The sequence below is a fragment of the Uloborus diversus genome, chromosome 1 (assembly GCF_026930045.1).
Source record: "Uloborus diversus isolate 005 chromosome 1, Udiv.v.3.1, whole genome shotgun sequence".
NCBI lineage: Eukaryota > Metazoa > Arthropoda > Arachnida > Araneae > Uloboridae > Uloborus > Uloborus diversus.
The window spans coordinates 68255425-68278864 of NC_072731.1; the positions used below are offsets into that span (position 1 = coordinate 68255425).

Below are 23440 nucleotides of genomic sequence, written 5' to 3' on the forward strand. Positions count from 1 at the left end.
AAAAAGTAGGAAAAAAAAGGAAAAAGTAGGAAAATAAGGAGAGAGCTCTAAAAAGTAGGAAAAATAGGAACTCTTCGGGGTCTGCGAGTTGGGCACAGTAGGCCTTGACCCCCATGGGCTGTTGTGCCACTGATTGAAGTTTTCTTAAAATTCAGATAGTTTGAACACAGGTTTAATTCCTTCAAACCATGATAAAAATTCATTAATTTTAGAAGTATTTAAAAAATCAATTGAAAGTAGTTTTTTTTTGAAGGGCTTTGAAGTCGGTGTTTGACATTTAACTGAAAAATTACTTTTTAAACCTTTTCTTTTCTGTCTATATGAAAACCTCTCACTCTTTTTGGGATATTTTTGAACCTTCATTAATTTTTCATGCTTAGAATACTTTAAAAAAAAACTTTTTCTACCAATTTTTTGATAACCATAAAATATAGCATCTGTCTGCTTTGCTATTGATTCATTTTAGTGACGTAAATTTGAACAATAATCAAAATTTTGTGTTCTAATTTACAATAAATACGTAAAATGTGTAAGTAAATATTAAATTCCCATAAGCAAACTTCATTTAGCTTCATTGCTGAATCTAGGGGAAGCAAGTCAGGGTTCTTGCCATGAGCTGCAATTTCTACAGGACAGCAAATTCATTCCATTTCAGTTTTTTTTTTAGTTTGACACTCAACATAAAAGGAGGCACTATTGAAATTTTTAGGGGGGCGTTTGTTTTAAGGAGTATTTTTCTCTTCATTTTTTTTGGTGGGGGGGGGGCTCCCAATTGCGGTGGGGGTATTTAGGTGGGATGCACCCTTGCTCATGAGGGGGATAGGCGCCGCTGCTTACCTTGAAGTCTTAAGAATCATAAACATTCGTAGAACTCGATCCATGTCATAACACAGGCAAGTCTGCAATATGTTCTCACAGATGATCGCAGATTCGGAGATATTTGTGGCAAAACATGTGAGAACATCACACCAATGATGTTCCCATCAATTTTTCCGAGGGTATACTACCAGTAATCCATTACACAAAATGTGTGTAAGCAATCATATACATATTGTGTCATAATATGACAATTTTTGAAGCTTGAGGGTATACGGCAGACCCAGGGGTGGAAAATCTGCTACAATTTTCAATTTCTGATACAGCCTGATATAAAATGGTCAAATTCGTAATTTTTGCGCCAAAATTGAGATTTTATTGTCCAAAAACGTTCACTACAAGAAAAAAAAAGCAGTTGTAATAATTTTTTTCATTGAAAGCTAAAAAAGAGCAAATAAGTAAAAGAGGGGGTAAATAATTCTTATACTGGCTGAAAATTGCATGCTGTGCTTTTAAGGTTAAATCCTTTTGAATCCTGTTAAATGTTTCAGCTATTTTGAAAAGTTATTTTAACCTATGTTGCTTTAAATTGACTTAAATTTATTTCTTATCTTTATATATTAATAGGCAAGCCATTTTTTTCGGTACCAATTCCTCTCTGTTTGTGAACCGAGTAAGCTATTCCCGAGTTTTAGTGTTATCAATAAAATTTTTTTTGAAATCAAACGTTAATTAACGGAGACATTAATTAAAATGCATTTTTGTCCTAAATGGCTCTTTCTATGCGAGCGGATAGTCCAATTTTTTGAATTTGATATGGTTGGAAAGGTATTTAAAAAATACTCCTAATGAAGAAATTGTCAGGGTGCCCAAGGTCCAATAACCTAAATCACTAGAAAGAAAAATTATAAGCGTTTTTCAGTTTGCGAAACTCAAAAATTTTAATTTTATCTCTTTCCCATTGTTGAAATTCATTATTGGAAGCATGAGATATTAAGTTTTAATTCATTTATTAAACCACTTTTTCTACACGAAAAATGAATTTTAGGGCTTCGAGCTTGGTATGGTTGGAAAGATCGTGAAAAATACTTCAAAAAAGTTTACCCCCCATTTTACGGCTAAAACACAGAAAACCACTACGATGACTAGAAAAGGAGCTAGAAGCAATTATAAATTAACGAAAATTCCTTTTTATTTGATTTTTCATGCGACTTAGCGTGATGAAATTGCTAGATAATATTATGTGTTGCCATTTCTCGTTTGAGTGTAAAGAAATGAAATTCGTGCATTTGTTTTTATTATTAAGGCTTTTTGTGTAACTATGGACGTATAAAATATTTTCATTTTGATTGTGTTTTTTCGATTTTAATATTTAAATAAATCATTTTATGAAGTGAGGGAGGACTTTCAGTTTAGAAAAAAATACCTTCTTAAAAAAACCCAGCTCACAATAATACCTGCATTTGCTATCACCAGCAACAGATATCAAGGTTAAAATTTTGATAAGATTGCATATTAAGATGTCCAGTGCTTTCGCATGGGCAGTTATATGTAGCCGAGAGTAGATTTTGTTTAGTGTTATACTGTTCGAAATTTTATATTTAACGGCAAAGGTCATGCCTACTAGAATATTGTTTATAAAGAAGTTTTATGTATTAAAGGAGATTTGGGTATCATTTCATTCAGGAAGACTTCCATAATTTTGAGATTGGCGAACTTCATCCATTGGTGTCAAAATTTTGACACCAATGCCAGCGCGAGAAATATTTTTCTTTTTCATTTGTAAAAAATGTGTGGAGAAATGTCTATTTGCAAGGAGCTGACTACGAATGAAGTCCCTCTTTAAGGTGGGGTTCAATAAATTGTAACCGTTTGTGACAAGGGGGAAGAAATAAATGACAAGAGGAACCTACATTGGGGAGAATGTGATGCTAAGGCTGTAAGTTTATGAAGACAGTGTGACATGTAACAAAGGAAATAGGGGGTATGGTGAAGTGTGAAACGTTAGGACAAAGATGAGAGGTATTAAAAATTTTGAAAAGTGCATTAGTCAGCCTATCCCTTAAACCGTAAAACAAATCACAAACACGATTTTTTTAAAAATAAAATTGCACTATTATTGCGATGTCCAGTGTTTTTGAATGAACAATTTTCAATGTAGCAAGTAGGATTCGTTTATTTAACTGTTTGAAATTTTATATTTCTAAAGGCAGAAGTCAAGGCAAGTTTCTTCACAATAATTAACTTTTTAAAAGAAATACTGTTCTTGCAGAAGTGTTACGTATAATCTGAGTTTTGCAGCATCATTTCATTTGGGAGATTTTGATAATTCAGAAATTGGCGCTCTTCATCTACTGGCGTCAAATTTTTGGCACCAATTACAGAGTGAAAAATGTTTTTTCTTTGCAAACGTAAACAAAGAGTAGGGAAATATATACTTGCATACGGTTACCACAAAACAGGGGCTGTCTAAGAATGCAGTCCTGCTTTAAGGTGGGATTCACGAAATAGTAACAGTTTGTGATAAGGGAGAGGAAAGAAATGACAAGAGGGACATACAATGGGGAGAATGTGACAACAAGCCTTTTTTTAATAGGAACATTTATGAAAAAACAGCGTAACATGTGACAAAGGGAAAAGGGGTATAGTGAAGTGCAAAACATTGTGACAAAGGGGGGGGGGAGGGTCGAAAATGTTAAAAAGTGTGACATCAGTTATGCACGGCCCTTTACCATCAACAAATCACAAAGTCGACTTTTTTTAAAAATTGTACTATTGTTATGACCCCCAGTGTTTTTGAATGGACAGTTATATGTTGACACGAGTAGAGTTCGTTCATTTGATGCTTGGAAGTTTATATATCTAATGGAAAAGGGGGTGTGATGAAGTGCAAAACTTTGTGACAAAGGGGGGAAGGGGGGGGGTCGAAAATGTTGAAAAGTGCGACATCAGTTATGCACTGCCCTCAATCATAAACAAATCTCAAAGACAACCTTTTTAAAAAATTGTACTAATATTGCTACGTTCAGTATTTTCGAATGGACAGTTATATGTTGCCACGAGTAGAGTTCGTTCATTTGATACTTGGAAATTTATATTTCTAATGACGAAGAAAAACTTACTCAGTAAGAGTATACGTTTTATAAGTAATATTGTTTACACAGAAGTTTTAAGTATAAACTGAGTTTTAATGCTTCATTTTATACAGGAAGATTTCGAAAATTAGGTAATTGGCGATTTTTATCCATTGACATCAAATTTTTGTTTCCAAGGCCTGCACGAAAAACGTTTTTCCTTTGCGTACGACGTACGTAGACAAAGAGTAGGGAAATATCTATTTGCATAGGGTTACCACAAAGCAACATGGTATCCAAAATAAAATTATTCAAGCCAAGAGTTTGAGGATCACACCAATTTCTCAATGAGGTTGTTTTCTTCAGTCAAAAGTACTACTTTTAGTCACTAAAATTGATAGAATAAGCAAAAAAAAAACGTGGAGCCAGAAAAACTTATATATTCTCGACAGTTATTGTTTTGTAATTTTTTTTAAATGTTTGATTTTGGAAATAGAGCGTGGTCTTTATGACGTTACAAGTGATGTACTTTGCCGCACTACTCCATTGCGGCCCTAAATGTTAACGCTTTCTGTTCAACCACATTTCCAGGTTATGATAATTTGCGATGTGCGCTAATGGCATCAGTGAATGACATTTCATCGCTTTTGATGCCATGTGCAGAAGTGTAAAAAATGAATTTCAATCTGCGTATTGATTAAAATAATTGTTAAAAAATATTTTTTTTTTTAAAATTGTTTAAAAAATGGTTAAAACCCATGTTTTAAGCATGCTATTTCAGAAAAAAATACTTTTAAAATTTCGGAAACGACTCCATTACCGAAATACCCTCTTTCATCCATTTATTTTGAGATTAACACATAAAAAGCAAAATTGGAATAAATTATTAGTTTGGTATTGTGCGTAGATATAAAAATTGTATGCTTCCAGATATGCAGTGAACATGAGTATGACTAGAAATAAAAAGGTTGGAAATAGTTAAATTCATACAAGTTTTCTCAAATATCCATTTATGAATATGGTCGAATTTTGACCACTGGGCGAACACTAGTTTAAAATAATCATTTCATGTTTGAATAAAACTAAGATGTACTTATAATTTAATATATGTGCAGAAAAAATGTCTTAAAACTTCCTAAAAACATTGAAACTTATTTTTTAAACTGCATTTAAGAAGTATTACTACACATGCATGAATCCATTTCTTTTGAAATGTATTTTTAAACGAGCTGATGTGTGCAATGCATGACTTCCTTTTACTCCAATTTAATCTCATTTCCCCATTATTGGCATTTTTAATGTGATTCAATAGTTTACTTTCAAAATATCACCAACAGTTGCCAAATTAAAAACAGATTTAAACTAGTATGTTGTGGCCATCACGAAACTTTCTTCTATATTTTTCTTTTTTTATTCTGATCCCTCCCCATGCTTGACGAGGAAGCAATATTCCCAACAAAAACAAAATTACACATGCAAAAACTTGACGACCATCCCAATGTCTGAATTATTGCAAAAGCAAAGCAAAGAGCGAAAATTGAAAGTTATTTTAAAAGCCTTGCTTGAATTAATTACAAATATTTTATTTGTTAACAAACATAAGATGGCAACAGTTAAAAATTTTAAATCATTGAGATAATATTTCCGATCATTTCCATACAATTAAAATCACGAGAAATACGCAGACGACAATCTATTACGATTTATCTTTCTTATTGTTGCATTAATAAAGCTATTTTTATTCGCAAAAAAAAAAAAAAAAAAAAACTCTTGGAGCGATTGGCGTCAAAATTGAACCAAAGCCTGTTTACATACGGATTAACATATATTCCAAATTTCAACCAGAATGTAGTATTACTTCTTGAGATAGGGCACTCACAATGGAAAAAAAGAACGGCGATTGCGCTACTCCCTTTCTAGCTGTTGACACCAAAATAAAATCAGCTCTTATACCCACTAAGGGCTACTTGTCGATAAATTTTTCTTTCATTCCATTCATTATTTCTTGAAATACAGCAGTCACAATTGACGACAAAAAAACGTTCTATATCTCAACCCCCCTTTGAGTTATTGACACCAAAATTGAATCAGCACCTTGCTCCTGTTAATGGCAACATATGTACCAAATTTTGTTTGATTCCGCCAGTTACTTCCTGAGGAATAGCAAACACGCGTAACTCAAAAAACGTCCCATTGCTCCACCCCCCTTGGAGGAATTCGCGCCAAAAACCAATGGGCACAAGTTCACATAGGGGCACATATGTGTACCAAATTTCGTTCGATTTCATGCGGTAGTTTTTGCTGTAGAGCGGCCACAAAAAACTGGTCACACACAGACGTGACACACACACATACACACACACACACATACACACACACATACATACACACACACAGACAGACATTTTCCAAAAATAGTCGAAATGGACTCAGCACACCTCAAAACGTTCGAATCCGTCAAAATTCGAAATTCGAAAATTTGCACGAATCCAATACTTTCTTCTATATATTAGATATAGAAGAAAGTAAAAAAAAACACTCCAAATTTGTTGCCAAGTTGGTGACAAAACTTGGCGACCAAAAGACTGGTGATATATCACCAAATGTCCGACAAATTATTACACCACTTGAGTTTACATCGAAATTAACAATGATTTTCCCCCAAAAAGGGCCAAAGACCCCCTTTGGAACATACGAATGCAACCAAAAAAGAAGGTGTACAACTAGACCCACTAGGAGTCTACCTACCAAATTTACAATCGCCAAATTTGTTTCAAATTGGCAAAAAAAACTTGGCGGCCAAAAGCTTAGCGATATATTGCCAACTGTTTGACAAATTATAATACCACTTAAGTTAGCATTGAAATTAACAATGATTTCCCCCGAAAAAGGTGTAAAAGTCCCCCCTAGGAACATCCAAATGCAACCAAAAGGGGAGGTGCACAACTAGACCCCACTGGAAGTCTGTGTACCAAATTTCTACTTTCTAGGACTTACCGTTCTTGAGTTATGCTACTTACATACGTACATACAGACGTCAGGAGAAAACTCGTTGTAATTAACTCGGGAATAGTTAAAATGGATATTTTGCATGTCTATACGTTCTTAGGCACTTATCCACGTTTGGCCAAGTTAAAAAAAAAAAAAAAAAAACAACATTCATTCGGGGGTGAGTAAAATGAAAATTATTTTTTGAGTCGATTTTTGAGTCAACTTTTTGATTTCAGAAAGTCGATTTTTGAGTGAAAATTTTTTCGCGAATACAATACTTCCTTTTTTGTAAGGAAGTAAAAAGTAGTTTTTTAGCACACATTTTTTGCTAGCTGCCATGCACATCTGCATATATTTCTCTTGTATTATGAAGTGAAATATAGTTTTTAACACATTATTTACCAGTTATTACTGATGTTTAGTAAGAAAAGTGCCTCTGGTGTGGGGTGAAGTTCAAACTAATCAAAAGTAACACATCAACATTGAGTGAAGTTAAATAAAATGCAAATTTGTGGGGACAGCAGGTAATTTTTAAATCAACATAAAAAACAGTAATATGGGGACGACATTTTTTTTTTGTTCAGTCAATTAAATGTTAGTCCTAAACGTGAGCTTATTAATGAAGTTAAAAGTAAAACCAAATTATTGTTTGAAAAGAATCAGTGTGTTCTCTTTTTATACAATCTTGATAAATTAATTTCTTCAGTAATTGATTATCAAAATTTCAGAAAGTTTTCAGCTCTTTTTAAAGGCTTTTTAAAATCTTCAAAGGGCTAAATACTGAAAAAGTCTTTAAAGTTTGAAGAATTTTTATTTATTTATTTATTCACTTTTTTCATGATTTTATTTGTCCATGCAAGCGGGACCTATTAATTAAAGTATTAAAAGTAAAATTTCATACATTGATGCAAGATGAGAAAATTGAAACAAAGTCTACAAAGGTTCGGTTGTGTATGTGTGAATAACTCATCAATCTAATTGGTTTCTAAATTATATTCATGACAGGTTGAGGCATAAAAACTTTTTATTTCTTTTAAACAAATCTTGATTTCATGCAGTTTTTTAAACTTTATTTTATTTTTTCAAATTATTCTTTTAAAGAAATGTTTTTTTTTTCACCCAAAAACTTTACTTTTCAAATGTTTAAACAGCTAAATAATTCCCAAAAAAAAAGAAAAAAAAATTTTTTTTGAAACCAAAGTAAAAAACATCTCAGATCTTAAAAAAACAAGTATCCCCCCTCTCCCCTTTTTTCCCCTTTGTAATGATTAGAAACTGATTATCAATGTGTTTTTGAAGCTTTTTTTCTCTCTCTCTCTCTTTAGCTTTGAATGTAATAAATACTCTAAAGGCATTTTTTAATTTAAATGCTTTTGTCCTTGTCTGTGTTTGCAACAAATGCTATGAAACAACTAATCTAAGATTCTAGTTAGGCATGTATTATGATTAATCATACATTTACCAAAAGTAGTTTTAAACTTTTTTAAATGATAATATTGTAACCAAATTGAGTTTAAAAAATTATTTATGTACTTTTTTGCTATAAATGTTTTGTATTTGCTTCAAATTCTGTAGCGATCTTGTCCAATATTAAAGATTCTGCCACAAAACCAGGAGCTCACCTGATACAAAACCAGGGTTGGCTGGATTGGACCCAATTGGGTTGGACCCAATGGTTTTTTTTTTTTTGAAAAAACCCATTTAAAAAACCCATTATTTAGCCCATTTTTGGGTTTTATTTAAAATTTTTCTGAGAAGTTTTTAAAAAAATTAATTAATTTAAGTACTTTCACAATTTAAACTTCTTTTTATTTGTTCTTCACCACAGACAACGGACATAAAAAATGAATTTTGAACTTTAATAGTCTTTCCTAACTTTTAATGGCATTAAAAAAATACTTCAAAGATTTTGAATAAATATATTTAACTTTTTTAACTGGTCATTAAATAACTCAAATTATATTGACTAAGTCCTGTCATGTATGATTTTCTCAATATTTGTAGATTGTACAGAGGAAACTACTCTAGCTGGAAGGCTTTCATGTGAATTATTTTCTGCAAACCAAAACGTCACAAATCTCGATTAAACAAGATATATTTTTTAAAAATTAACAAGCGTTATAAACGGTCGGACAGAAAACAGAATAGGATGTACAGTATTTTTATTTTCTTACGAAAAAGTTTAATATTTCTTACTCTGTACACAGAAATAGAAAAACAGGCAACATAAAATTCAAAGAAATGTCTTGATTAAGCTGGAATTCAGTAAAAAGGGATTTAAACTACTTGAGGTTGTACAGTAGTTTTGCATAACAAAATGAAATACAATAAAGTAAAATTCAAAAAAAAAAATGTAGTAATTAAAAGCGAACAATAGTTTTATCACTCGAAGTAACTTTGCCTTAACTGTTGATAATCATGGAAAATAAAAAATCAAACTTCACCATTCTTGGGTTTCGTCGTCTTTTATACTTTTCTTTAGAAAACGCTGCATTTTCCAGATTTTTTTTACTCTAAGACAATTTTTGTGCTTTGTCCATATACTTACACTATAATATGCTACAAGTACCCACATACCCGGTAGCAGAAACTGCGAGACGCGAGACGTGCGTCGCAGATTTTCCCGCGGTCTGCAGATAATTTTACCGAAGAACAAAAAGAAAGAAAGAAAAAATAAATAAATAAATAAAAGGGAAAAAAAAAGAAATGCAGCTTGGGAAAAGATCGTTTGGAGATCGCTTTTTGAGCGATGGATGGTTCAGCATTTCAGCTAGAAACATAGTCGCCGTATTTGGTCATTCACAAAATCGAAGTAGAAAAGTGCAAAAATTTTCAAAAACAAAGATGAATTGGATGTTTTATTTTTCTGCCAAGAAATGAAATTAACTTAAAATTTACAGCAAATCTATCGTTTTTTTTATTTTTATTTTTTAAAAGAATTTTCTTGAGGAATGAAAAGTTTTATGTGAAAATTACACCTTATCCTCATTGCTTTGGTCGGAAAAGTACTAAAGCTTCAACTAAAGTTTAGTCTCATGAGGATTTTTATTTTGAAAATATTTTTTTGCAACAAATTCAGAAATTCATATCTTAGCGTATCATTTTTAGCGTAGTCGCCATGTTTGGTCATTCCCAAGATGTTGGTACGCAAGACTCATGAAGTGCCTACGTTTTCAAAACGGAATTGGATGTTTATTGCAATGCAAACTGTTGAAAATTATGCAAAATGTGCCTTTTTTTTTTTTTTTTGGTAATTCTTAATTATTGCTTTTAAAATTGCAAAATTTTATCTTCAGAATATTATCTTTTCTTCATTGCTTTAGAGGCTAATGTGCTAAAAACTATTTCACCTAAATTGTAGTTTTTTAAGGATTTTGAATTTATTACTACTTTTATGTAACAAATTCAAATATCTATTTATAATCATGAATTTTTCGCGTAGACGCCATGTTTGGTCATTCGCAAGCTGGAAATAAACGATACTATTACTTACCTAAGTTTTCAAAACAGAATTGGATGTTTACCTCAACACAAACTATTGAAGATAACATAAAGTGTTCAATAAATCATGATGTTTTTTTTTTTCTTTTTACATTTTTTTTTCTTTGAAAAATGCGAATTATTATCTGCACAGTTGTGTTTGATCCTCATTGATTTGAAGGCTTTGCTATAAGCTAAATATTTCATCTAAAATGCAGTTTCCTGCAAACTTCTCATTTACTAATTTAAAAAATTTAAAAACCTATTTCAACGCAAATTTTCCATATTAAAATTAATATATCTTGAATAATTGGTTTTCATAGTGTGTAGAGTTCTATTTATTTTTATGAAAGTAGTGAAAGCTGCTGCCCCCCCCCCCCCCCTTATTGCTTTAAAACTCAGCGACAGTGTAAGTTTTTCGGGTCTAGTGGCCACTGGCCAGTTGGAAAATTGTCCAAGTCTTGGCCTTCACATAGGACTTGTGTATTTTATGAAAACTTAAAATAAAACTGATAATAATGCTGCAGATTATTTTTAACTACCGAAAATAGTGTCGCAGACTGACTACAGAGTTTCTGCTACTTGGCCCACCTATTCCCTAAAAAAGACAAAAAAACCCACATTTCTTTAAAAAAACCCAGCTTCAGTTGGGTTTTTTGGGTTTTATTTAAAAAACCCAAAAAACCCTGGGTCCATGGGCTTTTTTAAAAAACCCCGGGTTTTTGCCAACCCTGTACAAAATTGATCATTCTGATACAAAATGGGGTTTTATTGACACATAACTGCTTGTTCTGATACAAAGTTGGCATTTTTGCTGAAACAGAAATGAATTTTTGATTTTCCACCCCTGTATACCCTATGGCAGGGGTTCTCAAACTTTTTCGACTTGCGGCACCATTTGAAGAATTAGAACTGTCTCACGGCACCCCAGTCCATCTCTATTACATAAGGTAAGTGCACCAAACAAGAATACCCTGAGGTTCATAACCTAGTATCTTACTCATTTATGATTGAATTGGCTCTAGCTTTTGCATGGTCACCAAATGACTCATAAAAACTTAAAAAAAAAAAAATAATAATTTGAATTTTGACCTCTTGAATTTAAATTATGTTTTTTGCAATCACGAGTGTGTGTGTGTATGTAGGTGTGTGAGTTTATGTGTGTGTGGGGTATGTGTGTTTGTAGGGGTATGTGTATGTGAGTAGGCATGTGTGTTTGTGTCTGTGTGCAGGTATGAGTGTATGGGTAGTTGTCTGTATGAGTGTTTGTGTGTGGGGGGGGATGCATATGTGTGTGTAGGCATGAGTGTGTGGTGGTATGTGCGTTTGTGTGTAGGGGGTATGTGTATGTGTGTAGTCATGTGTGCTTGTGTCTGTGTGCAGGTATGAGTGTGTGGGTAGTTGTGTGTATGAGTGTGCGTAGGCATGTGTGTTTGTGTCTGTGTGCAGGCATGAGTGTGTGGGTAGTTGTGTGTATATGTTTGTGTGTACGCACGTGTATGTATGCAAGTGTAGGATATTGACGCAAGGAGACGGTTTTCGCTAGAGGAGCAGCATCGTGAGGTGGCCAGTCGATTGTGATGCAGCAGAGGGTGCTGGTGGGAAAACAAAACCATAGGACATCAAAACAGTCAAATGAAAGCAATAAGCAATCGTGATTGCTCAAAAAAGTAAACAAGTGAAAATTTGTTTAAATAATATTTTCCAGCAGTTTTAACAAAGAAAGATGGTTTAGCCTTGTTAGGAACTTAAATTCATCTTCAAGAACAATAAATAACTTTTTTCACACTAGTAACCTACAGTGATCAATGTAGAAAACGAAACTTACTGTATAATAAGGTTAGGTAATTTTGACATCACTCCTCTGCAATAACTTATGCTACCTTGCTTCTGTTGCCTGGTAATTAGAAACTGCTAGTTGATTAACATTTTATCATCAGTTACTGTTTCTGATGATGAAATCACGATCTAGCAAATTTTAACTAAGCTACCTCAATGAGGAGATGACCTTATTGCTGAAAGTGACCATATTTTTCACACCCACCTTAAATACATATTGATGCTATGGATGGCACCCCTCGTCTCTTCCTACGCACCCCAGGGTGCTGCGGCATCCAGTTTGAAACCCCATGCCCTATCGAAACACCACTGCATGACACTTTTTTCAACTGTGTTACAACTTGAATAGTGTTGTGTCCTACAAATGTTTATGATTCTTGAGACTTCAAGGTAGCTGTGTATAACAAATATTCAACCATAACTGACACTGACAATGTTAAAAATAAAGGTGGGGAGCGCTCAATTCCAGACCCCTCTGTAATTAGGACCTAATTAGAAATACAAGGTTAACATACCTTATAAAATTTATTACAAGTTTCTACAAATGAATTGCATCAACTAAAAACAAACTGTGTTTTGAGAGTGTGATTAGAAAAACCGCAAACATTTCAAGAGCTTTTCTTTTTTTGAGCAAAACCAGTTTTAGATTCAAATTTTAATCATACAACAAAACAATACCAAACAAATTTTAATTACAGTTTAAGCACCTATTTTCCTGAGGCTTTAATTTTGAAAATTTGGCAAGCCAGTAGTAATGGTGAAAATTTAAGCCTTGCAAAATATGCCAGCATGTATGCAAAACTTTCATTTTGAAAAATCAACAATATCTTGATTTTCATGAAAATAAGTTCTTTTACACATAAGAGAAGACTAATTTCTTACATTATTTTGAAAAACTTACAATTTCAGTAGCATCACATATTTAGATGCATAAATCACATGTCTCTATGAATGATTTCATGAAATCAAAATTAGAATTTTTAAGATACGATTGGAATAAATGTAGGTTACTATGTGTAATCAGTAAATATTTTACTAATGAATAAAACAATATTTGAATGTTTTGATTACACTTTTATATTTATGGGGAAAATCATGTTCAATTTCAGTAGTTTGAGGAATTGATATTTGCAAACTGTCAAAATTAGAAATTATACTGTAATCAGGGTTTGAAATAGAGCGCCGGATTGCGCGAACCGCGCACAAAATCGGTAAATCCCGCGCAATCCAAAGGTCCTGTGCGGGATTCCCCGCCCACGCCCCCTCCCGCAAATTCTTAAACTTGATAACGAACCCAATACCGGGAAAGCGGAGAAGATAAAAAAAATTCCAAAATCCATTTTCATTTCAGAAAGATGGAAAAAATTTAATAAAGCGTCCCGTCAATTAAGCAATTCAAGTTACATCGACCAATTCCGATTCGCCGGCATAAACGAATTTCGATCCGCTGACATCAACCGATTCCGATCCGCCGACATCAACCGATTCCGATCTGCCGACATCAATTGATTCCGATTTGCCGGTCGAAATGCAATTCGAAAGCTGCTGGAAACGACAGTTCGTTTTCGAAAGGTATAGGCAATTTTTTACTTGAACTTTTTGATCGTTAGAAAAAAAGTCTTTGTGCAGTAGAAATATTATTCTAAACAATGGGGACCAAACCCCATTCGGATAATTAAATCCAGAAAATGGTCTATTTAAAAAAAATAATGGAGTATGTGTATGTTAGTTAGTTGTGAAATATTTTATTAAAAATGAAATAATAAAATCGCAAAATTACTGAATAAATATTTGAAAATGGGGTTGATATTACACTAAAAAATTATAATTTAAAAATGAATAAATAGAAAAATGAAATAAAAAAATTCTAAATAAATTTTCAGAACTTATAAAAATTCTCCCTTAAATTCAAAAAATCCCCCCTGGAACCTGAAGTAAAGGGGGACATTCCCCCCTCCTAGAAATGAAACCCTGCTGTAATGTCTCATAATATTTATGCTTACTACATCATGTCTCTTGAGTATCATTTAATATATTCGTCAAAAAGAACAACTAACCTGCTTGGTAATCATATAAAGCTCGAGCTCTCAGTCCATCAGATAATGCACTTGATGTAATAATTTGAGTATTATCGACTGTCTGTCGAACAATTCCTATGTCAGCCATCATCTCTGTCAAAGGATCTCGAACGTTTGGAGGAGCTTCTAAAGTTGGTTCTGAAAAAAATAAATAAATAAAACAGTAATTATAATCTTACAGATCAATGGCAATTTTTTAAAAAAATCATTCAAATGTCTAGTAACATGTATAATAACAAATAATTTGCTTATTAATTTAATGAAGCGTGATTTAACATTTTTTCTAAAATTATTCCAAAAAAAAAAGAAAGTTTGAAGTTTTATCGACTAAGAATGCCATTCTCTTGATTTTCTGTTAACATATTTACTCGAGCACTTTTCCAACAAAATAAAAATGGAATTAGGCTCCAGGTCTTTGCCTGAAAAATTGCAATACTCTTAAACTAGAGATTTGTGGAACAATACATTGAAAGTTTTTCTCTCATTCCCTCCTTATATGCACAGGAACTTTGTTTTTCTTTATAGCATTTTCATCTGCTACACTACATTACAAAAAGTATTGGGGCCTGACTAACACTCCATCAGGCGTAGCCCCGGAATGGAGTAAAAAATTTTAGGGGTGCAAAATTAGCAAATCGAAGTAAAAAGAATACCAAAACTGAGTTTCTGTAAAGAAAGGGAAAAAAATAATTCTCTGAAACCAAAAGTCTAAAAATCCCAACCGTTGAATGACTAAATAATTTTTTAAGTGTTTCTTCCATAATAGATATGAAGGGGCAGAGAGGTCTTAAAGACAATAAAATGAAAAGGGAATAAAATGTTTTACGAAGCGTTTGAGGGTAAGTATATAAAAAAAAATCCACATACAAAATTGTTTTTTCGTACCCATTAATGTTGTTTCTTCATTTATACAGCATTGTTGTGGTGCAGAAGCAGGGCCGGATTTAGACTTAACGGGGCGCTAAGCTATTCCATTTATGGGGCCCTCTTTGTATGAACAACATTTCTCTCGGTGGTATAAGAGGCATTTTTTAACTTTTTCCCCCATTTATTATGTTTGTCTCTTTCCTCTGATAAATACAGCAATAATTTTACTTTTTTGATCGTGTTTTAATGTGCCCTTTTTGGATTGACCTTAAGAGAAGGGATGGTATCAGGAGAGTGACCCAGGACTAGAGATTAAAAACTTCCAGAAATTTTAAAGTGGTGGAGAAAAACTGTTTTTTTTCGGGAAAAAAAGGAAAAATTGATTTATGAATAAAAAGAGGATTTCTTAATAGCTCTGTGTTTCTTGGAACATATAAAAGGTTAAGCATTAAAAAATACATGCATTCCACACATCTTCTTTTTCTGTTTGACAGAAATACACATAAAGGTAACTTTAATTAGAAAAACACTTTTTGTTTTATAACCTAGTGCTTTCTTGATCAAACACCAGAAATAAGTCAATCATAGCAAAAGGCAATGCATTGTTACTTACTCACATTGGCTTTCGGTAAATTAGTTTTTAATCACACCTCCAACCGACCGACAAATACAACAATGAATTAAATATAAAATAATCAATAATAAAAAATGCTTTAAAAGAAGTGGTGTACAGATTTATGAAATAGGTAACAAGAGAGTAACACACTGCCCATTTGAACAACTCATAATTTATGCACTTGACAAGAAATAAAATTGGAGCCCACTTTGCTTAGGATTTTCAAACACTTATTTAATTATTTTCAAGGACTCTAGAACAATTAAAATTATTTAACGCACTTCATTTGTACTTTCCAGTCTCTGATATTTCAGTACTTGATTGTAAATTAAACATTTACAGCAAGTTACAGCAATTACATTAATTTCCTGTTCTAACTTTGTAAGAAACAGCTATTTTAAATTTAAAAGAAAAAAGAAACTATAGATTTCTCAACACAACTTTTCTTCAGTTGCAAGTGGGGCAGAAAACAAAAAGGAATAGAGGTAGTGTATTTTTTTTTTTCTTTTTTCGGGCTAAACAATTATGTAGAAGTAAGATAAAAGTAAGTAATAACAAAAGGATTTCCCAAATGCTGTATTCGGAACTATATAAATAAAAAGATAAGAAACATGTGAGTCACAAAATTTGTAATATGTTTCAGAAATGTGAGAACCATGGTTTTTATTTTTAGTGCAGGATGTAGCAAAGCACTGAATTTGGTATTCCTTCTCCCTACCCTTTCCCATTTGTGGTTTTTAGCCTTACTTTTCTGAATTTTCAAGGATTTCAAGCACTAGAAAATAAAATTTATTTTTTCAAGTAATTTTTCTTTTTTTGGAACAAATCATGCTAATTGCCGACAGTTGGAGGGCCTTAACAAAGCGGGGGCCCTAATCTATAGCTTGCTTAGCTTGTACGTAAATCCAGGCCAGTGCAGAAGAATGCTTTATCTTCACAGGAGAAGAGGGTGCTCTGGGAAAACTCCCGGTAATTTAATCTATAGCCCAGTTGTAGTTTACAAATGTATGCAGTAAAAAGGGTCAGTACTTTTTAAATTTTGTCCTATTGGATACACTAAGAAAAATGATCAATCAATTATACTTTATAGTATTTGTTTGTAGTATCTGTTTTTTGAGTAAAACGTGTTAATTCTAGTACCTGCCATGTTGAATAGAACATTTTTTATGCAGCAAAATTAAATGTGTAATATATATTATTGATTAATTACAAAATTACATCAGAAATGCATATTGGTAACACGTTAAGAAAACAAATAATGACTGAAACTGGGGTCAAAAATATGCAACGTTATAAAATATTACTAAATACCACCAAGTTTAGAGTTTTTAGAAGAAATACTGCACTTAGTTTAACAGTTCTGAATTCTATTCTTGGTTCATTGGCAGCAAAATGTTCAATTATGAAATTGAGAACAGTGTTTACCTCTTTCATAGCATTTAACAGTTCACATTCAGTTGAAATCAGTCCACAATTGGAAAGCCGCTTTTGTCCTTTTGATAAAAAAAAAAAGCCAAGAAGCAAAATGGTTTTTTTCAAGACGGATGATTTCAAAAAAAGCCAATTTGGCAACCCTGCAAAGTCCTTATGCTTTGAACTGCTAGCATATTTTCAAATATGAAGAAGCGTCAACAACGGTCTCTTATCATTGGATAAGAGCCATGGCAACACTGTGTTGTCATGGCTACCTAAATTGTTCTTGTGCATGGGCTCCACTTTTTACAGTATGGTTATTTTTCCTTTGCCTGGATACATGTTCTGTGGAAATTGCGGTGAGAGCAACTCACGTTTTTTCAACCTATTTTCAGTGGAAGTCAAGGAAGAAAAAGTCAAATTATGAGTATACAAATGAAAAATACTTCTGGAATGCCAAAGCTTTGCTTGGGCGGACTGCGCGAATCTGATACATATACAGTCGAACTGGCTTATAGCAAGCCCTGTTTTAATGAGAACTTTAACGAGAACTGAAAGTTAGAGATAAGACATAAATCATGAGAACAAGTGATGACACAGCCTTTTTTTTTATAAATTCGTTGATTAGAGGAGCATTTAAAAATGATAGATTTGTTGAAGAGAATGTTATCACTTCCGAGGATATTGCAGCTGAAAACCAAGAGAGAGAGAGAAAAAAAATGAAAGCGACCACCATAATGACAAATGTGAAGGAATTTGAAGTTAAATAGCCCTCGACGTACTCGACTTCTAAAGTGCATAAAAACTTTAAACTATTTTGAAGCCACAGATGCAAATGAGGATGTTTTCAGACCTTACGTTCCTCGAAAACAATAACAAGAAAAAGACATTAAGACTGTTAAAATCAAATAACCAACTTCTTTGGTACTGTACAGAAATATAAAAACAACAAAACAAGCATGTATAAACTCTTATTTTTTTCAAGAGCACTTGGTTATAACTAGCAAATATCGTGGTCCCTTCTCGCTCGTTATAAGCGAGTTGATTCCACATCATACTGTACATAATTGCGTATAAGTCGAGAAATTTAGTACGAAAAATGAGGTTGAAAGTCAGAGGATCAACCAGTAGCATAACTATGGGGTCTAGCGCCCCTGGCGAACTAAAGAAATAGCGCCTCCCCCTCCAGGGTCGCCCACATGGGAAGTCACCGGACGACTATGCGAAAAGTGCGAGAATGGCCATATTTGCAAATTTCCATGATAGTCGTGAATTAATGCTAGTATATATATATATATATATATATATATATATATATATATATATATATATATATATATATATATATATATATATATATATATATATATTACTTATGTAATATGGCTACAGAGCAATATTTTATTGATATTAATCCAAAATAAATGCAAGAAGTAATGAAAATCGTAACAGTGAAATCAAATCCTTGACAAAAATCACGATAGCAGAAATGAACCCTTTTTGGGCAAGATAAAAAAAAATAGACATTGTTTAACTTAAAAATGTTCATTACATTTCATTTTTTAAAAATTATAACGTCTACATTCAAAATTAGTGGTAAAACATTCTCCATTTTTACAGAAAGTAGGGGCTTGACTTATATGCGGGTATTCAATTTTTTCTCTATTTTCCTCCTGGAAGTAGAGAGGTCGACTTATATGTGAGTATATACGGTACTTGTTAACTTTTAGGGCTACTTCAGGGATTTTACTCCCTTCTCAATCAATTCAAAAGGCTTCAAGAGCAATTTTTGACCTGTGGGACCTAGGTTGTGCATGCCTGCTGTTAAAAGATGGCCTATTGTTGCGTTTTTTCAAATATTGTCCGAGAAACTTTTAGAAAAGATTAAATTTCATTATTTATTTCGAGAACTAAAAACTGTCTCTAATTTCAAATATAAACTAAAATTTCTAATACAGTGAAACCTGTGTAAGTTGACCACTTGCGATGCAGTGCTTTGGTGGTCAATTTAGATAGGTAGTCAACTTATAAAAGGTGGTACCTTTTTTTTTGTCATTTCTTGCAACATGTATTCATTTTTTGACTAATTCACACTTACTCTTTCTATTCAATTCACTTTCATTATTTAACATTACTTTGAAACAATAATTAAAAATGTTATTCAAATATTTTTAGAGATTTATTTCCCAAAATGACATATAACGAACGTATCATGCAAATTTAAAATTTCAGTAAATTGATCAAAGCAAAAATCTTATTATTTATGAAAAGGTACTTACTGGATATGAATAGTTCCTAAAAATTAATAGCTAATCAAAAATAACAAATTTTTTGATTCTTATATACATTTGTGACCATGATAATCTACTTTTATCCAAAATAATTCGTAATTGAAGTTTGGCGCATTTTCTGGGACTTATCATTGGCCCAATGTGTTTCAATGGAAATATAAACATCCATAAGTTTTTCCAAAATGTCTGGTTGTTTATTTGAGGCATAACTGATTAAAGTTTTAGTGCAATTTAGTGCTTCAGCAAAAGTTACAGGGGGCTTTTCCATTTCTTCATTTATTTCCTCTTCACTGTCTTCTAGATGTTTTACGTCTCGAGATTTTTTCAAGTTTGACACAATATCATTGGCTATCTCTTCTGCAGTCTCTTGATATTCTTCGTGCGCAATAATCTCATTATCAAATGAAAAAATTTCTTCATCCTCGGCAAGCTCTTCTTTAATATGTACTGGTAAAGTTTGTATGTCATCCTTCAAATCAAAATCTATTATTACTTCCTCACTGGATAGATTTTTTGCATCATTGAATCCTGCTTTGTAAAATGATTTTGAAAAAGTAGATGGCGGTAAATTTCTTCATGCATTATTCAGCCAAACAATTGCGTCATAAACATTAACCGACTTGCAAAATTCAGAAACATCATTGCACTCTTCAATTTTTGTGATCAGACACTTTAACATTAATTTGCAATAGTGCAACTTAACAGCACAAATGATCCCTTGGTCGAGAGGTTGCACAAGTGATGTTAAATTTGGAGGCAAAAAGGTTATGTTAACATTGCTGAAAGATCTGACAATTTTATGACTAGATATGTTATCTATAAATAAAATTATCTTCCTACCCTGACTTTTCATCTGGGAATTTATATCCTTTATCTATTCTTCAAAAATTAATAAATTCATCCACGCTTTTCGATTACTTTTCCATATCACTGGTAGATTTTCAGCTTTCACGCAGTTTCTTTTAAAAGCACATGGACGTGCTGAGTTTCCAATTACTAAGGGTTTCAGCTTTTCACCAGTGACACTACAGCAAAGTAAAACAGTCAATCTTTCTTTAGGCAATTTGCCTCCATTACACTTTTCATTTTTAGATACAAGTGATTTTGTCGGCAACTGACGAAAAAAAAGTCCTGTTGCATCTGCATTAAATTGATTTTCAACTGGATACTCTTTTAAAAGTTCAGGCAGTTTAGGCTTCCAATCATTTGCTGCATTAGAATCTGCAGAAGCAGATTCACCACAAAGGATTCGAAAATGTATGTTATTTCTTGATCTGAAGGATTCTAACAATCCATTACTAGCAGTAAATTCAGGAACTCTAAGTTCACATGCAATTTCTTTTGCTTTAGCTTGAGTCATTGGTCCTGAAACTGGAATGTTTTTGGAACGACACCGTTTGAAAAATTCCCAAACTGACACATTAATTTCTTCATTTGATGTTTTTCTCAGTTTTCTTTTTCTATTACTGCTACAGTTTTCCAACCATATTTTTGTTATCTTTTCCTTGTTTTTTACAATATTAGACACTGTAGTTTCTGAAATTTGATATGTGTCAGCTAATTTCCTCTGGCTTTCTCCATTTTCAATTGATTTCAATATTTCGTACTTTTTATCAATTTCCAGTTCAACTAACTTTCTTTTTGAAGCCATTTTATGCAAAACTATAACACAGAGCAACAAGCTGGACTCTAATAGTTCAAAAAGGCAGTTGAAAATGAAAATGTCATCTCTCTTCATTTCTTGCACCAGAAATACTGCAAGTAAACTTTACCCTTTAGCACAATTACAGTGTTGCCACAAAACATTGCAGCTGGAAGAAAGGACTTTGTACTTTTCTACTGACACTTGGCTTTATTGAACAGAGAAGGCTACTCAAATAGAACAACAACAGAAAAGCAAGCTTGCAGAATAAAAGAGTATGCAGAACAAAATTCTGTCATGTAGTTTAACTCACAAGGAGGTTTAGATAAGCTTTATGCTGCTGTTTTATTTAGTAGGTAAAATCCTGGTTTGGCATCAAAGCATTAAAAATATTCTTGGAAAGCTATACAAAAAATATTAATAAAATAAAATAATTTGTTTAAGTTCAGAAAAAAAAAAAAAAACAAGTGGTCAACCTACAAAGGGTTTTTACAGTGCTCCAAGCCAAATTTGCTGCACATTATTGGTCAAGAAAGACAGGTGGTCAAGATAGAGAGGTGGTCAAGTTACACAGGTTTTCCTTCATTATATAAGATAGGACTAATTCCGTTCCCGACAAAAGCGGTCAACATAGACAGGTGGTCAACTTACAAGGGTGGTCAACTTTACATGGTTTTACTGTACAGTCAAAAAATAAGATTTCAATTTCAAAAAAATCCAGGGAAGAGTCACTGAACACCCTCCTTTCCCTTTCTTACATCATGAATGATGGTTGAAAATTGTGTTTTTGGAACATCCAATTTCAAAAATGTCCGTATGAGAATTCCTTTGAATCTATGTCTTAATGGCTATACAACTGCATTTTTAGAAATTCAATGTCGGAAGAGTGAGTCTTTGAGCCTCCCCTTTCCAAACAAAACCAAGAATCAGAAATCTTGTTTAGAAAATAAATTTAAAAAAACCCATAGAGAACCTCCGAAACACCTATTTCTGAGCAAATAATTACCCTTATGATTTATTACATTAGTAATTCTCCTTTTCTGCATATATAACGTTTCATTGTTACATATTATTAGACATATCCTACCATCTTTTCCATTGAAAAGTGAATTTTTGAAAATTATGACTTAATGCTTTTTAGAAACAAGCTGTTCATTTATAGACAGACATAAATAAAAACTTACCATCCCAATTTTGCTCTTCTTCAGGGTTTGACTCCATCTCAGAGTCCTGTCGAATTGGTAAACCTTCTTTTAAAAGATTACGAGTGTAGTGAAACTCATCAATTTTTGAAACAGGCTCTTCTTTTTCATGTTCGAAGACATTGGATTGCTCTGAGGGAGAAGTCTGCATGTTAGATACTTCATACGATTGTGTTTCTAACTTTGCCTGATTTTCTTCAAATTCTTGAAGAACTTTTGGTTGTCTTGAAGTTTGCACAGAGCTCATTTGTCCAGCACAAGTATTCTGTTCGAAAATTGCTCTTGCATTAATTTTTCTCTGAGAAATCAGATTTTGGGCTTCCTAAACAATACAAAGATAATTTTATGATTGTTTTCATATACAAGATTAGTGTAATATGTCATTAAAAAACAATAATTATTTCACTACAATTTGGTTGTGCAATAGAAGAAAAATTATAACTCATGCCTTGGGACCAGGTGTTTTGTGCTACTTAAATATTTGAGCTATAGAGATATTGTTACAAACTTTCGTAAATAATATTCAGAATGCATCAGAATATTTGCACATCACAATAAGATTAAACTGCAATAAGTATTAAAGCTCAAAATATGCACTTAAACTATCATTTACAAATAAATATGCTTCATAATCAAAAGAAAGTGCATTATCCAGTTGTATTTTCAAAAACAATTCCGTACTTCTTTCCCATGAATACTAATTTCATTCAAATGCTTTGAATTAAAGTGGAAACATAAAATAAATAAAAAAATAAATTTCAAAATTTAATGTTGCGCCGAAAAATTGTTGCTTAACCTATGTATTTTATTATGTACATGAATATGTATGTGTATTTAATCTTTTTACAATCAAGGCAATGTGCAGGGTCTCAACTGCATTTCAAGTTTTGAAATCCATGACTTTCCAGGCTTTCTGCTAGTAACTTTCTATAACTCACAGAATGCAATTTTTTTTAGGAAAAAGCATTTTTTCACAAGAATATCTAAATTAGTGTTTTGTGAAAGTTAAATCGCAACCATCTGACCTGTGGACACATGTTTCTAAATATTCAAATAAAAGTGAAATGTAACTAGCTAAGATAATGATGAGCTCCAGGAAAAAGGAGCCATGACACTTCAGTTTTAAAAATT

At 32.5% G+C, this 23440-nt stretch overlaps 1 protein-coding gene across 1 annotated transcript in view; it reads right to left on the reverse strand.

Annotated features, from left to right (window-relative positions):
* The window catches only part of LOC129230288 (drebrin-like protein), a 44864-nt gene that overhangs the window by 5195 nt on the left and 16229 nt on the right, over positions 1-23440 (reverse strand). The window contains exons 10-11 of the mRNA XM_054864690.1: positions 22292-22631; positions 14258-14416 (exon numbers count right to left, since the gene is read on the reverse strand). Of these exons, the coding sequence (XP_054720665.1) occupies positions 14258-14416; positions 22292-22631 (499 nt within the window). The remainder of the gene's footprint in view (positions 1-14257; positions 14417-22291; positions 22632-23440) is intronic.